The sequence below is a fragment of the Dasypus novemcinctus genome, chromosome 6 (assembly GCF_030445035.2).
Source record: "Dasypus novemcinctus isolate mDasNov1 chromosome 6, mDasNov1.1.hap2, whole genome shotgun sequence".
Classification (NCBI taxonomy): Eukaryota; Metazoa; Chordata; class Mammalia; order Cingulata; family Dasypodidae; genus Dasypus; species Dasypus novemcinctus.
This window is the reverse complement of record NC_080678.1, coordinates 129,635,377-129,652,490: the sequence shown is the minus strand read 5'-3', so window position 1 is coordinate 129,652,490 and position 17,114 is coordinate 129,635,377. Positions and strand designations below refer to the sequence as shown.

Genomic DNA, 17,114 nt, shown 5'->3' with positions numbered 1-17,114 from the left:
CCTCCTTTTAAACTTGGTCACAGCGAGGGACGCCCCTCCGCCTGCGCATCCCAGCCTTCCAGAAGCACCCTCCGCCCCCTCTCCATGCATCCCCGGGCTCTTCTCCATGCTCTGGTCCTTCAGTGGCTCCGTCGAGGCTCACGCCCCACCGTGCGCTCTCCCAGGCCCTGGCTGTGTGCACACGTGCACCCTCAGCTCCGCCTCCTAAAGTGCATGTGACCCTTTTGACAGAGCCGCACCCCCCCCATACTACCCAGGGACCGGGACGTGCCCGCTGCCCGTCACATACCCGCTCGGACCCCCCCCGCCCCCCCGGGATCTTCGAGAACGCGTCGCACGCCATTTCCCCCATCGTTTCCACACCTCTCCGGAAGTTCCGTTTTACCGCTCCTCTCCGTGCTTTCTGTGTCATCCCCTCCATCTTCTCCTTAGGGCTGCTCATTTCCCACTTCGGCTCCCTCTAGTAAATCGCCCTAGGTTCCAGCAGGCTTCCCTCTCTCACAGTCGTCCACGATTTGAAAACAGTTTCCTTCGCCCAGAGCCTCTTCCTCTCCTGGACGCATGGCGCCCTCGTTCTCCCACAGCCTCGACGTGAGGCCGGCCGTTCCTGCTGACGCTCCCCAGTCCCCACGCCCACCCGCCCAGCTGGGGTAGGCTCCGCAGTGCGCCCCCATCACGCCCTGTGCTTGATCCCAGCAAAATACTTTGCGTGGCGGTTTTGATCGTCCGTTTAACAGCTGATCCTGCCCGCTTGGCTCCGGGCCCCTTGACGTCACCAAGGAGGCCCTGAAGTGCTGGCCTTTGTGTCCAGCGGGCCTCGGGCTGGAGACGCTTCCGTCACCTTCCATCAGTTGCTGAATCTCCCTGACTCACGGCTTCTTCAACGTGAAAACGGGGGGATAACGATAACGGTGAGAGCGTTATTGCCAAGGCCCAACGAAGCGATACAAATGAAGGATTAGCACGGGCTGCGAGTTCCGAGGGTTACATCTTTCTTCTAGCATGTTGAGCAACTGCAGGGGAAGCCTAGATGTCGGAGACATCCGGGAAGAAGGGGGGCTGGGGGCAGGATGGTGCCAAAGAGCCAGCAGGGAGAGGCGAGGTGCAGGCTGCCTCTCGGGCGTGGAGGGAGGTGCGGCCGAGCTGGGAGGGAGGAAGGCACCTTCACGGCCTCCCGCAGGCCCACCGCTGGGATTTGCATCTCAGTCACATTCATGACAGCCTCGTAATGGATTAAGGGCCCCAGCACTGATATATTAAAGGTTAATGGTGCATCCTGCTTTTGCCTTGATTTGTGGCAGCAAATATTTGCTGGTGCTGTGAGCTGGGCGCCAGCCACGTCCTCGGCACGGCCGCAGTGCCGGGCGCCAGGGCTGCCTGCCTGAGGCCCCCTCGGCGCAGGAAGGGGCGCAGACAGCAGCTGGTTTTCATTCGGTCCAGGAGGAGGCTGGATCTCGCAGCTCGAGACCCTGGGGAGGGGTCTGGGGAGGGCCAGGCTGGTTCCTGGGCTGACACACAGAGCTAGGGGGTCGGCGGTGGCTCCAGGCGCCCAGGTCTTTGCTGGTCTCTCAGCAGACAGCCCATGAGCTGCCCTAAAGGACAGATTAGTAAGGAAAGAAATTGTAGTAGTGATGTGGAGAGGGCGGCCCCGGTGGCTGCTGGTGGTTGGGAGATGGAAGAAGAGATATGGTGTGGGGGCGTTTTCAGGATTTGGAGTTGTCCTGGGTGGTGCTGCAGGGACGGATGCTGGACGTTGTGTGTCCTCTCGTGGCCCACTGGGTGGCCTGGGGGAGAGTGTGGACTACAATGTGGACCACTGCCCATGTGCTGCAGCGGTGCTCCAGAATGTATTCTCCAGGTGCAGCGGATGTGACACGATGATGGAAGAGGTTGTTGATGTGGGAGGGGTGGGGTGGGTGAGGTGGGGGGTATATGGGGACCTCATATTTTTTGAATGCAACATTTAAAAGAAAATAGAGAAGAAAAAAATAAATAAAGGACACTGGTCAACCCAAGATGAAGACTTGTGCCAGCCGAACCTCCACCTTAGCTGTTTGACAGGCGAGGGAAGGGCTAATGCGTTCATGTCATTCATGTGTCCCACCTGTATTTACCAGGGGGTGTACTGTGTGCCAAGCAGGGTGGCAAACTGGTGCCAGTTTCATCACGGAAAAGCCTGTGTCCCAGGAAATCCCTCAGTCGAGGCAAACCGGGGTGGTCGGTCACACTGGTTGTAGCCATTGGTGATATGACAGTGAAGCCACCGCACCCCTTCCTGGTCAGAGAACTGACAGGTTCTCTGTCAGGTTTGGTTGGTTTCTCTGTTTTTATCCTGTAATCGATAGGGGTAATATTTAGGTGGGATTGTGAGCAAAGGCCTCCTGGAGAAGGTGCCGTTTGATCGAGACCCAAGAAGCTGAGGGTGTGAGGCCTGGGAAGAGGATGCCAGGCCAAGGGAAAGAGAGCCACAACGTCCCCAAGGCGGGGAGCCTGGAGGGCAGTGTGGTCACGGGTTACACAGGCGCTTCCGGCCACGGGAGGGCTTTGCAGTTTCCCTGGAGAGGTGAGAAGTCATGGAAGGGACGTGATCTGACGTAGGTTTGTAAGGGTCCCTCTGCTTCCCACCGAGGCAATAGACTACAGGGCGTCTAGGTGGAAAGCAGGGGACCATGAGGGGAACTATTTCAATATCCCAGGGAGACACAGAGTGATTGCAGTGAAGGTGGTGAGATGTGATCGGATTCTGGATCTCCCTTGATGGTGGGAGAGGTGGGAATCGGCTGAAATTGTGAGGGGCGCAAGAGAAGAGGAGTCACTTGTGACTCCAGGGCATCTGTCTCCAGCATCCCAAGGGACTGAGCCACCTCTGACCAAGCTGGGGTGGACTAGGGCACAGTTTGTGTTTGAACGCGCTGTCTGGAGACCTGCTGACACCCAAATGGAGATGTCAGGTGTGCATTCGCCTGGAGGTGACAGTGTAGGTCAGAGGGGGGCAGTCCATTTGGGACCCACCTGTGTGGAGGTAGCAGCTACACCAATTCACTTGATGAGACCATGGCAAAGAGGTGCAACCAGAGGAGAGAAGATGTATCTATCGAGCACCAATATTTGGGGTCTGGGAAGAGAAAGAATTAGAAAAGGAGACTGTTCAGGAGGAACCTGTACGTGGGAGAAAATCTAAGAATGGTTGATGCCTTGGAAAGCACGCAATGGAAGGGCTTCAGGGAGGGCAGCAGGATCCCCCTTGTCAGTGGCCGCCTGGGGTTGGCGTGAGGCCTGCCAGCTGGCCACCACGCGGGGAGGACCGCGAGTGCTGTTCCGGGTGAGTGGGGGAATGAAATCTGGCTAAGGCAGGCTCGTGAGACGTGGGAGCGCCCACAGGGACGGTAGCCGTAGAGCACGCCTTGGAGAAGGATTGGGACGGTGGCTGGATGCGGATGTGATCTCAGAGAAAGATCTTTCTATTTTTTGGAAAAGACAGAAGATGTATGTGTTTTCATGCTGATGAAATGATCCATAAAGAGAAGCAATTTCTTGGTGTAGGAGGTAGAGGTGACAATTCAAAGAGCAAGGCACTCGAGAAGGCAAGAAATTCTGGGATCTGGGCCACAGGCAGAGAGTTCGACATAATTAGGTGCAAGGACAGTTCTTCCATTTTAATAGGAGGGAAGGGAGGCATTTGGTGGTTTTAGAGAAGGAAGTTTTGTGGAGAAGCAATACTTTCTGCTGATTGCCTCTACATTCTTGGGAAATCAGAAGCATTTCATTGTCTGAGTCTTCCAAGGGAGTGGGAGCAAATGCATCAGGGAAACGTTAGATGTCTGCCAGGTGGCCTCGAGGGGCCCCCTGAGCTTCGTGGTGATGGTTCTAAAGTTAGACGGGTTCCTGTGGTGCCCGTGGCCTGGGTTGTCCCCCAGACATACACGGCGATTTTGCTATTCCATAGAGTGGGTTGGCAGTCATTAGAAACCAGAGCTGATTCTTTCAGGAAACGTTGACTTAGCACCAGTTGTCAGGCAGACCACACGTGGGGTGATGGGGCCCAGGGGTGGACACAAAGTGCACACCCAGAGGGAGCTCACGGCTGAGTTGGGGAGACGGACACGTGGAGCACACGGGGTAGACACGAGGCTGGGATGGAGCCCAGGTGGGTGCACGGGGCAGGACCTGGGCTTGGGAAGGCTTCCTGCTGGGGACATGGCTGCTTCTTCCAGGGCGTGTGGGTCATCGGGGCTGACGATTCGGTCAGCAGCCCTTAGAAACCTAAGCAGGCAATCCACCTGATGTGCGCAGGTCGTTTCTTGTAGAGTCAGTCACAAGAGACAGAAGAGTGTGACTGCTGGGATGGAGTAAAGGCAGCTGCGGGCTGCAGGAGGAGCTTCAGCCAACAAGGATGAGTGTCCCCCTCCCCCAGGCCTCTTGGGCCACTTCCCTTCCCTTGTTTTCTCCTGAAAGAAGAAGATGAGGGCTTCAGGATTTAGATTTATCAGGCCCAGGGTATGGCATCCCAGCCCTGTTGAAATCTGTTTTACATACACTGGGTATTGATTCTGTTCTCGTTGCAAGTGTATTTATCTCCATTGCCAATGTAAATATTTCTGTAGCATGCAAAGATGTATTTACAAATCCTGTATCATTGATTTTTCCCATGCCGAAACCACATTTATCTCTTTGTTAATGAAAATGTATCTAGGAAATAGCAAGATTGATTTATGAGGAATGGCGTGGGAGGGTAGGCCGTGGGGCAGGCGTGGCAGGCTGCTCCGGGCCACGGCTGGAGACATTGTGGCCCCTCGAACAAAAGGGGCAGCAGTTCTTAAATGCTGAGTGTGTGCCGGGTGTGATGCCAACTGCCTTCAGTGTCTGTGAACGTTCAGCTCCACCAGCCCTGGGGGCCGGCGGGAGTGTCTCTGTTGGACTGTTAAGGAAACTGAGGCCCCAGATCTTAAATGCCTTGCCTCAGCCGGCGGTCATGAAACTCAAGCATCAGAATCACCGTGTGGGCTCTGGAAATGCAGATTGCTGGGCCCCACCGCCAGAGCTTCTGATTCACTTAGGTCTGGGGCAGGGCCTGAGAATTTGCATTTCTTGTACGGTCCCAGGTGCCGATAGTGGTGCTTCCAGGGCTGTACTTTGAGAACTGCTGCCCCATCTCAAAGAGCTGATGCATTCCAGAGGCAGGACTCGCCCTGAGAGCCGACCCCAAACCCTTCGCTCCTTTAGAACAATACACTGACCTGCCCCAGGCGTGGGTGCCCCCACGAGCCATGGTCACAGGGCCTGTTTTATCTTCCCAGAGCCTCCCGCCACTTTGTTCTCCATCCGGCTGCTTGCACCCATCCTTCAAGGCTCGGCTCCACGTCTGCTCTTCTGGAAAGCCTTTCTTTCGCCCTGCTTGGGGGTTCGCTGTCCCCACTCCGGGTTTCTGAGTCCTCCAGGCAAAGCTTTCCTTTCGCCTTTCTCGTGCTGCCTTGTCCTTGTTGGTTTAGTTTTCTGGCAGTTCACCCGCCCATGCTGAGAAGCCCTGGAGGGTTGTTCATTGCTGTGTACCAACAGCCTTACCTAGTAAGCGCCCGTGATCTCGGCGAAATAAATGGTGGGATGGCTTCATTCCAGTGCGTGGTGCACCTTGGGTTTGTTGAGACCCCACCTGTGATGGGCAGATCTCCTTCATCTCGGTGGCGGAGGAGTCTGAAAACCTTCTAGCAGTCATCAGGGAGACTGATTTGAGTAAGATACTAAATTAAATGCTCTGCGAGCACTGCCTGCTCCCGGCTGAGCATCCTGAGCTTGTTCAGATGGGCATCCTCTCTGGCTTCAACATCTGTCTTCTGCTGACAGCCAGCCTTGACTTGGCATCCTGGCTGCTGGCTGGCCCTGCCCTCTGTTATTCTCCCAGAACTGCACACTCTGGCACCTTCCCCGGGGAGCTGACTGCTCTGGGGTATGCGGAGCTGGTCTCTCCTGCTCAAGCCTGTCCATCTGCACCTGCAAGCATGGCAGCAGCACCTGCCCTGTGCCGGGCACGCTTTTGAACCCAGAAACCTGTGCTGAAAGAGGTGAGCATCTGGGACGGCGAAGTCCCTCGCCCTGACTTGCAGCTGGGAGAGGAGCTGGACAGGGGCCGTGGCGCGGAGCCGTGAGGCAGGCACAAGCAAGATGGCGGTGGCGCTCGGGGTGGGAACGATGAGTTACGCGGGCACGGAAATGGATGTGGAGCCGTAAACATTTCAGGCTGCCTGCTTGTCATCCAGAGACACTCCCTGAGCCTCTGGCCAGGGGCACGGTCGTGAATAAGTAGCAGGAGGAGAGAGGCAATCTCCATTTCAAATGGGAGGATGAAACAGTAGTCCCCAGCTCCCTGGCAGTTACACATTCATTCTGGACTCGGGGAAACGGCAGTAATTTAGAGCAGTTCAGTATTTAGACTCAACTGTGTAATTCATCCTGATGTTTCCCATTCATCAAAGCCTTGTATTTGTTTGTATTACCATGAGAAAAATTTTTTAAAATGCTTAAAAAAGCTCCCTCCCGCCACCCCCCTTCATGGCAGGCAAATGACGACAGTTACAACCCTTGGGGCCCTTCAAGCAAAGGAACATCTTGCTTCAATTAGATATAAATAATGCACAATAATTAGAAAGATTTCTTCATCGAATTTGTTATTTGATGTTTCCTTTCATCTGTAATGGATTGAAACGAATCCAGAGCTGTGTCTCTGGGCCACGGAGCAGACACGGAAGGCCCACGGTGGAGCGTGGCTCCAAACGGGAGGAAGCTACCCTTGCTGGCCACCCACTGCCGTCCCGTGCCGTGAAAGCTGGGCTCAGGCCCAGGTCCGGCGCCGGGGTTCCAGGTGGGGGCCACTCAGGCCCAGTGCTCCGGGTCCTCCCGGTCCCCTGGGCATGGCGGATGTCCGATGAGTGCTCAGCGAGGTCCTGGGCCCTGGCCGGTCCCAGATGCTGCTGCAAGGGCTGCGCTCAGCACCCCATGTCACCTGCACGACCACCCTCAGAGACAGGCTCTGCTGCTCTCCTCATTTGGTGCAGAGGCTTGGAAACCGAGGCAGGGCAAGGCGCAGCCACTCGCCCTGGCGCGGGGCCGCTGGTGCTGGCTGTTGGGCAGGTGGTCCGGCAGCAGAGCCCCTGCTTGTCTTCCCTGAGCGCACCGCCCTTGGAGAACGCAGCGCGGTCTGCTGGGCCGGAAGCTGCTGTGCACGGTGTGGAGACCACACCCGCGCAGAGGTAGCGGGGCAGTCCTCAAGTGTGTCTCTTGTCTCCTGGGGCTGCTGTAGCACACTGACTGGTGTGAAACAGCGCACAGTATGGCCACACCATTCTGGAGGCTAAAGGCCTAAAGCAAGATGTGGGGAGGCTGTGCTTCCCCATATCCCCAGGTGCTCCCCCGCATTCCCAGGTGCTCCCCCGCATTCCCAGGTGCTAACCCGCATCCCTAGGTGCTCCCCTGCATCCTCAGGTGCTCCCCCACATCCCCAGGTACTCTTCCACATCCCCAGGTGCTCTTCTGCATCCCCAGGTACTCCCCCGCATCCCCAGATGCTCCCCTGCATCCTCAGATGCTCTCCTGTATCCCGAGGTACTCTTCCGCATCCTCAGGTGTTCTCCTGCATCCCCAGGTGCTCTCCTGCATCTCCAGGTGTTTTCCCACATCCCTAGGCACTCCCCCTCATTCCCAAGTGCTCCTCCACACCCCCAGATGTTCATCCACATCCCCAGATGTTCCCTGCGTTCCTAGATGCTCTCCCCACATCCCCAGGTATTTCCCTGCATCCCCAGCTGCTCCCCCGCATCCTTAGGTGCTCTCCCACATTCCCAGGTGTTTTCCCACATCCCTAGGAGCTCCCCTGCATTCCCAAATGCTCCTCCACATCCCCAGATGCTCTCCAGATCCCCAGGTGCTCTCCCACATCCCCAGCTGCTCCCCATATCCCCAGATGCTCCACTGCATCCCTAGGTGTTCCCCTGGCCTCTAGCGGGGCCATCCCTGGGCCCAGTCTCTCCTCGGTCCCCCTCTGACTGTCTGTCTGTCTGTCTGTGCCCCAATTTCCTTTGCAGTCCTGCTGGACTGAGGGCCCACCCTACTCTGGGAGGGGCTCAATGTAACTTGCCTAATTCTCTCTGTGATGACCCCATTTCTGAATAAGGCCGCCTTTTGAGGTCCCAGAGGTGAGGACTTCAACCTGCCTTTTGGGGGGACACAGTCCAAGCCACAGAGGGTGGGCGAGTGTGATCAAGGAGTCCCAGGCCCTGTGACTGGTGCCATAGATGGGGGCGCGGGGTCTTCTCCTCCAAGACGGGCTGCGGTGCCAACAGGGAGTGGGAGCAAGGACTCTGATGAGACTAGACAGTGGAGGGCACTGGCTCTGACCCTGGGCTCAGTGACCACGTGGCGAACGGCTTGCGTTGTGCAGAGGAGAGATGAGCCGTCCAGAAGCCAAGTGAAGAGGGTCAGGTTGGAGCCTGGCCGCCCCTTCTTTATGTTTCCAATCGTGTGCTGCGTGCGACATCCCCTGTGCACTCTAAGCCAGGCACGGCTTACCCTGGGCAGGTGAGGACAGGTACTGCTTGGTCCTCTGCGGTCCGACTTCTCCTCTCCAAAGAAGGCTCCCAGCTCACGCCTGCTCCGGGGCGGCCAGGCGTCTTCCCTCTTCGTCGGGCTCCTGGCCAGCGCGTCCACGTCTCCACGCGCAGCAGAGATCACAAGCCCTAAGCCCCTGCACAGAGCCTCCTGGAGCTTCACCCTGGGCCCCTCAGCTCCCTGTTTGAAAATGCCAGCCAACATTTCCACACTCACTGGGGGGTTTCTTTAGTTTCTTACAAAATTGGAGGGGAGGGGCGGGCTCGAAAGGCAGCGACCGCTGGGACTCCAAACAGGGACATGCATTGGAGGGGACGTGACAGCACAATTCACGCGAGCCGCTTCCTGCTCCCTACCCGGCTTCTGCGGGCGTCTGCTTCGGAGACGGTCCCCACGGCCTGGCTCCTTTACCTCGTGCCCGTGTTGTCCCTTGTGTGTTTCTCATGCTGGACCCTAAGCTCCCTGAAGTCGGGAGCCAGGTCTTTGCACCCCCTTCTCCCTCCAGCTCAGCTCAGGGCCTGGTCTTCAGTCCTTGGTGCCCTTACAGCATCAGTCCGCAAGGATGAAGCATAACCGGGGCAGTGTGAGGCGCTGGCAAGGCGTGCTTGGCACCAGGGGGCCCAGGCCCAGGCTGCCGGGGTTAGGGGGACGGTGGGTCGGGGGTCGCAGCGAGGCTCCCCACGTAGCAAGCTGAAATCTCTGCCATGGTCAGTGCACAGTGTGTACCGATGCCTGGCTGCCTTTCTGCCTTCCAGAACATTCCAGGACCTGTCCAAACAAGTGGAGCTGTCCTACGGCACCGTCAGGGATTCTGCTGTGTACGAGTACTTTCGGGCCAAGGGCACCCACCCGCTGGAGCAGGACAGCACGTTTGCCGAGCTCTGGAGGACCATCAGCAAGAACGGGGGCGCCGACAACTGCGTCTCCAGCCCGTCGGAGGGCATCCGGAAGGTAGGCGCGGCGGGCGGCGGCTCCCGAGGGCTGTGGGGCCCGCCCCGATCAGCCGGGTCAGATGGCATCCCCCGGGGGCGCTGGCCGCACAGAGAGGCAGGTGCTTCTTCGGTAAACGCTGCCCCTTCCAGTTTCCAGAGTGGTGCTGGTCAGCGAGGGGCGGGCAGAGGAAGCCGGGACGGCGACGAGCAGCCCCTGGGCTCACGGGATGCTGCAGAGAAGGGCCCGCACAGCCCAGGGTCTGTGCTTTTCCCAGCTGTTGTCCCCAGTATGAAAAGTGGGTTTGGGTTTAACAACAGGGACTTAGAGGCTCAAGGTCCAGAATCAAGATATCGACGGGGCTGGCTTCCTCCCCAGCGGCCGGAGCCTTCCTGTGCTGGCCGCCGGCCCTCCCCGGGCTCCCCGGCTTCCTGGCCACAGGGCCACGTCCTCGGCCTTCTCTTCCCGTGTCCCGCTGCTTTCCAGCTTCTCCCTGTGCCCTCGCGTCAGAATCCAGATTAAGACCCACTTTCTTCCGCTGGCCACACCGTCACTGAAAGCGCCTTCAGGAGGCCCCACATACGAGGGGTTCACTCCCACAAACGTGGGTAAGGGACCCGTCTACACTGGGGGGCCGCCTCCCGCCTACCCGCCTGATGGGGAACCTGGGAAGGCAGGAGCAGGAGGGGGCCACCGAGGCCGGCCTGGGGGCCGCGATGGTCAGGAGGTCAGGGGCACCACGCAGGTGGAGGAGGCAGGGAAGGGTCGGCGCAGCGGCCTGGGCACGCCTGGGGGGCTGTGGGGAGGAGGCGTGCTTGGGAGATGGGGCAAAGGCTGTGCCAGGGGCAACGCGGGAGGGCGGGGGAGAGAGGCCGGGACAGGGAGAGGGACGGCAGAGAAGGCCTCCCGTCTTCCAGCCGCTTGCCGGGCCCGCTCGTCTAGCCCGGCCCGCTCGTCTAGCCCGGCTATCTTGCCAGTGTGATGGAATTAGGCTCCGCGGTCCCATTTCACAGGCGAGGCTTGGGAACCCCGGGTCGCACATCCTTAGGTCCTGAGCACTTGGCCCCTCGAGTCCCAGGCGGAGCAGCTGGGCAGTTACCTTCCTGGGCTAGAGAGCGCCTGGAGGTGGGGGAGGAGGGAAGTGGGGTGTGTGCGTCTACCAAAGGTGTGCCGATGAGTCCCAGCAATCGGCTTTTATCAAGGTGTTCATTTGAGTAAAAGCTTAGTTACAAGGCCCTAAAGGGGCCAACTCAAGGCTGCTTCCTCACCCAAGTCAGCTGCCACGTGGTGAAGCAAGATAGCCGCTGATCTCTGCAGGGTTCAGCCGTCCCCTCAGCGCTTCCCCTCTGTGGCTGGCACAGGGCTTGTCCCCCAGGGCTTCCTCTCTCTCCTGGCAGAGGGCTCATTTCTTTCCAAGCCTTCTAGATCAGTCTCAGGTGGCCTGGTCGCTTCCCAAAGTCAGCTGCAAACTTTCAAAATAGTTCATCTCTCCCAGGGCCCTAGAATCAAGAGCGACAGGGCTATGTCTCTTCCCATGTGTCTTCTCGAGTAAGTGTCCCTTTCTATCAGCCCGCCCAGGGGCCGGGGACTCGGCCTGAGCCAGGCTCTGCTGACATGGTTGAGTCTAAGCCCTAGACGTAACAGGTAATTTAATCGAGGCCTGACTCCAGTGCAGTCAAAGTGTATCACACGCAGAGTCGATTAGTTTGCAAACATAATCCTTCTCTTTTGGGGACTCACAAAAATCATCTCAAACTGTCATGGGGGGTACATCAGGTACTGTAAGGACAGCGGCTTTCTGTCCAGTGACCCCACAGGCAGGGGCTGCTGTCCCTGAGACCATTAGCCACTGCTGCGAGAAGGCCTTGCCAGGACCCCCGGCAGCGCCACCTCCACCTGCCTGCCCACCGGCTCCACCTCTGTGGAACCTTCTCTCCTTTCACTCTTGCTCACACGTGAACCTTCTCACACACTCACGCACACTCACATGCACAGGCTCACACTCACACTGGTACAGACACCCCCACACGTGTGCACACAGTCACGCACACGTCACGTGTAATCACACACACACACACTTGCCCGTATTCTCACCCCTCTGCTCCCACCCTGGCCACTCGGTGCCGTCCTGACCTGACCGCAGAGGGTGGTGGGATGAAAAGGGCAGCCTGGGCAAGCCCCAGGACCCCCGGGGGCCCTAGCCCCTCTCTCCACGACAGGCAGGGTCCCCAGCCCCGTGGCCCGTGCCCCCCGCGAGAGCCCCGTGGAGGTCCCCCATGGGCGTGGAGCGCCGGCTGCGCCTCTCTGGGGACCCCCTGGAAGGTGGTGCCGCGGTGAGCCTGGGGCTGCTCCTTCTCGTTGCGCCCCGTCACACATCAGAAAGTGTCTGGGCTCCGGAGCCCGGCACCTTAGGGTGTGAATCCCAGTCGCACGACTTGCTGAGTGTGCAAAGTTGAAGAAGCCGCTCGCTCTCTCTGGCACCTCTCGGAATTGAGAGAGGCTGAGCAACTTTCTGTTTTAGGGTCTTGGAACCTGCTTAAAATGTTTGAAAATACACATTATGTTATATTTTGAATGTTTACCTTAAACAAAGCCGTATGTCCACAAAAAGAACAGAATGTAATCCAAGCGCTGCCGGACAGACCTCTTAACTCTCAGGGCACTGCCGAGTCGCCCCTCTCTCCCCGAGCTGCAGGGCCGTCCTCCAGGCGGGCGTGAACCTGCCTGGCTGTAGTTGACCACATTTGCACGTAATGAATAAGAGTGATTTAAGGCCTTTAAGAATGTAATGTGTGGGCCAAATGGCCTGGGAGCTCCTCTTCTCTGCTTTCTTTATCTGTCAGAGAAAACCAATACTCCCATCCTCAGGCTTCTTATGAAGATTCATTGCAACGATGCTACAAAAATCTCTTCTTAGAAAAAGCAAGAGAGCTACATTTGACTTTATTAAATTTCTATTCATTACAAGACATTTTAAAGAAAATAAAAAGGCAAGTCATACACTGGGAGGAGATATTTACAACACAGATAACCAGTATAGGATAAATATCAAGAATTTTACAGATGCACAAGAAAAGCTCAAGCAGTTTAATAGAAAAATGGGCAAAAGACTTGCCCAGGCCTTTCACAGACGAGATGATCAGTACATACAGAAAGAGCTGTTTAGACTCTTTAGGGTTTGGGAAATGCAAATCAAAACCATGAAGATATGCCATTTTGCACCATTAGACTGGGGCAAAACGAGAGGAGGTAGCAAGGGCATGATCAGGAGGTGGGAACTGCTGGTGGAGTCAGGGTGTTAGGCCGCAAAGCTGAGCCTTTGGGCATAACCAGAGGCAACAATACTTTAACAGGAGTTAGGCAGAACTTACATTTATTACGTCTGAAGAAAGGCGCCAAGGTCAGTGTGAAGCGACTCAGACCTGACCCCCGTGTTGTGGTCTTACTCTTGCTTAAATACCCAAGTTACTCCTTAGCATTTGCTTTGATTATGCATTAGCCTTTCTGCATATGGATGAACACACATAGCTGGTTATATAATTGTATGATTAGTATGTTCAGGAAATCACACTTGCACATACATTGCATGATTTAAAAAGGCGTGGATAATTCCACCCCCGGCTGGGTATTTTACTATGTTAATTAAGCAAGTTGAAGTGAGGACAGCCAGGGGCTGCTTCTGCGCAGGCTCCAGCCAACCAGCTGAAGCTGGTTTTCATACTTCATTGCTTCAACGGGATGTTCTTGACCACCAGAAGCAGAATTTGGCACCATGAGAGGGTTGCATCTCATTACCTTTTAATTTGCATATAACTCATTCCTTTGTATTCTAGCAACAGGGAGAGAAACAAGTTACTTTCAGGTATTCGGTCATCCTACATCAGGAGCAAACACTTTGCAGAGGAGCTTTCTGTTGGCTTATAAAATTGCAGATTCTTATACTCTGTGACCCAGCAATACCATCCTTGAGGACGCACCCAAAATAAACTTCCACATGCACCCCAGGAGATGGCAGGCCACGGTTGGTAACATCGTCTATACAGCCAGCCCCCTGGAAACGATCCAAATAACCATTAATGGAGAAAAATATCATATGGAACAGAACGGATGGACTGCAGCTTCATGCTGTCGTATCGATGAATCTTAGGGTAATACTGAGAACAAAAACACTAAGGCAAGTTCATGTGGTTCAACCAGTGGAAAATGGCAGGTAGCATCACAACTTTTAAAAAAAAGCTATAAGGCACACACGTGCAGGCATCAGAAGTAATGATAAAACTCAAGATGCAGGTGGTGCTTGCCAGAGGCCAGAGGGCAGAGCCACGAGAGGGAGAGCAGCATGTTGCAGGATATAGTCAGGGTCGGCAGCAGGTGTAGGTCCATGGGCCTTTCACGTTTAGTGCCTCTTTATAATAAGGAATAAATGGGTTAATTTAGAAAGAAGCCCATGCCTACTCAGAGGGACAGTGTGTCCTGGACCACGGTTGTGACTAACCCCGCTCTGGGTACGAGTTAGTGATAAGTACGTCCAAAGTCAGGCGGAGCTTGGTTCCCCCACTTGCCAGATTGCTCCCTCCTGGCAAGTGCAGCCCTGCCTTGCTCTTGATGTGCCTCAGGAAGGAAGCACCCCCATTAAAGTCCCCTGGGGGGGCGCTCGTCTGGAGATGGTCCGTTAGGGAACGCCTGCTCGTCAACCTACCTTCTGCTGGTCCGGTGGTGCAGTGTTAGAAATCCTGCGCCCCTGTAATGTGGGGGTCTTTCTTATGCAAAGTCCATGTCACATGGTTAGGGGAGAAAATAAAGGGTCCTTCGTGAATGTCTATAGCTTCATGATGCAGAACCTAATGGTTTTTAAGAAATATAAATCAATCAATGTAATACACCATATAAACAGATTGAGAGAAAAAAAACCACATGATTATATCTATAGATGCAGAAAAGGCATTTGACAAAATACAGCACCCCTTCCTGATAAAAACACTCCAAAAGATCGGAATACAAGGAAACTTTTTGAACATGATAAAGAGTATATATGAAAAACCTAAAGCCAAGATTGTTTACAATGGCGAAATCCTGAAATCCTTCCCTCTAAACTCAGGAACAAGACAAGGATGCCCATTGTCTCCACTCCTATTTAACATTGTCTTGGAAGTACTGGCTCGAGCACTGAGACAAGAACCAGATATAAAAGGCATTCAAATTGGAAGGGAAGAAGTCAAAATTTCATTATTTGCAGATGACATGATCCTATATATAGAAAACCCTGAGAGATCTACAACAAAGCTCCTAGAACTCATAAATGAGTTTAGCAAAGTCGCAGGTTATAAGATCAATGAGCAAAAATCAGTACCATTTCTATACACCAATAATGAGCAAGATCAGGAGGAAATCAAGAAACAAATACCATTCACAATAGTAAATAAAAAAATCAAATACTTAGGAATAAATTTAACTAAAGAGGTAAAAAACTTATACATCGAGAACTATACAAGATTGTTCAAGGAAATCAAAGAAGACCTAAATAAATGGAAGAATATTCCCTGTTCATGGATAGGAAGACTGAATATTATTAAGATGTCTATCCTACCAAAACTGATCTACACATTCAATGCAATCCCAATAAAAATCAACACAGCCTTCTTTAAGGAACTAGAAAAACTAACTATGAAATTTATTTGGAATAAAAAGAGGCCCCGAATAGCCAAAGACATATTGAAAAAGAAAAACGAAATAGGAGGAATCACACTTCCTGACTTCAAAACATACTACAAAGCTACAGTAGTGAAAACAGCATGGTACTGGCATAAGGAGAGACACACAGACCAATGGAATCGAATTGAAAGTTCAGATATAGAACCTCATGTATATAGCCATATAATATTTGATAAAGCCACCAAACCCTCTCAACTGGGAGAGAATGGCCTATTCAACAAATGGTGCCTGGAGAACTGGATATCCATATGTAGAAGAATGAAAGAGGATTACCATCTCACACCTTATACAAAGATCAACTCAAGATGGATCAAAGACCTAAATATAAGAGCCAAGACCATAAAGACCTTAGAAAGCAGTGTAGGGAAACATCTACAGGACCTTGTAATAGGAAATGGCTTCATGAATATCACACCAAAAGCACGAGCAGCAAAAGAACAAATAGATAAATGGGACTACCTCAAAATTAAAGCCTTCTGCACCTCAAAGGAGTTTGTCAAGAAAGTAAAAAGGGAACCCACACAGTGGGAGAAAATATTTGGCAACCATATATCTGATAAGAGACTTATAACTTGTATATATAAAGAACTCATATATCTCGAAAACAAAAAGATAAACAACCCATTTAAAAAATGGGAAAAAGATTTAAACAGACACTTCTCCAAAGAAGAAATACAAATGGCTAAAAAGCACATGAAAAAATGCTCCAAATCTCTAGCTATCAGGGAAATGCAAATCAAAACTACAATGAGATACCATCTTACTCCCATAAGATTGGCAGCCATGAAAAAAACAGTAGAATACAAATGCTGGAGAGGATGTGAAGAAAGGGGAACACTCATCCATTGCTGGTGGGAATGCAGAAGGATCCAACCATTCTGGAGGACAGTTTGGCGGTTTCTCAAAAAATTATCCATAGATTTGCCATATGACCCAGCAATACCACTGCTGGGTATATACCCATCAGATCTGAAAACAAGGACACAAACCAATATATGTACACCAATGTTCATAGCAGCATTGTTCACCATCGCCAAAAGTTGGAATCAATCCAAAACTCCATCAACAGATGAGTGGATCAATAAAATGTGGTATATACACACAATGGAATACTACTCAGCTGTAAGAACCAATACACTACAATCGCACGTGATAACATGGATGAACCTTGAGAATCTTATGTTGAGTGAAGCAACCCAGGCATTGAAGGACAAATACTATATGACCTCAATGATATGAAATAAGTTAACTGCCTCAGAGAGCTAGAGTCTGGAAAAGTGGCTTACTGGAAATCGGGGGGTGGAGGAAGACTGTGAGTTAATGTCTGTAGGGGTGGAATCTGTGATGAGCTGGGGGTAAGTATGAGCACAAAGAAGGGACAAAATGGGGGCAAGGGGTTACCTTTGGGTGGGGTTTTCTGGGTTTGAGGGGGGCTGGGGATGGGAAGAGGGGTAATATGGTCCAAGAAATAGGTGGGAGGGAGGGGCAACATACAAACATGGGAGAGTGCCAGAAGTTTGTTGAGAACTAAATGTTGAGTAAAACGTATCAAAGTATAAGTAGGAGGGTTACCTGGTTAGGACGCTCAGGGGGTATGGTCTGATGCGGCACGGACTCCGGAGGGAATGGCTGAAGGCTCATTTTGCCAAGGTGGGTTCTACCATTGGGTGGGGTGGACCCATATCCTGGGGAAGACTAATGCCGTCGAATAGAGAGAGCTGTATCTCTCGTGAGAAAGGATGGCTCCCAGGGCATTAGATTGGCAGGCGTTGTGGGCCCTAAGGGGAGGGGAAAATGGATGTGCAATGGATGGAACAAAGGTAAATAAGGGGGCAAAAGAGGAGTTATGTGAGAGTACACGAGGATGAATATAA

General features: G+C 53.5%; 1 protein-coding gene across 1 annotated transcript in view; it reads left to right on the top strand.

Moving 5' to 3' along the window:
• GRID1 (glutamate ionotropic receptor delta type subunit 1) overlaps positions 1-17,114 on the top strand; it is a 688,202-nt gene that overhangs the window by 634,521 nt on the left and 36,567 nt on the right. The window contains exon 13 of the mRNA XM_058299400.2: positions 9,354-9,549. Coding sequence (XP_058155383.1) covers positions 9,354-9,549 — 196 coding nt within the window. The remainder of the gene's footprint in view (positions 1-9,353; positions 9,550-17,114) is intronic.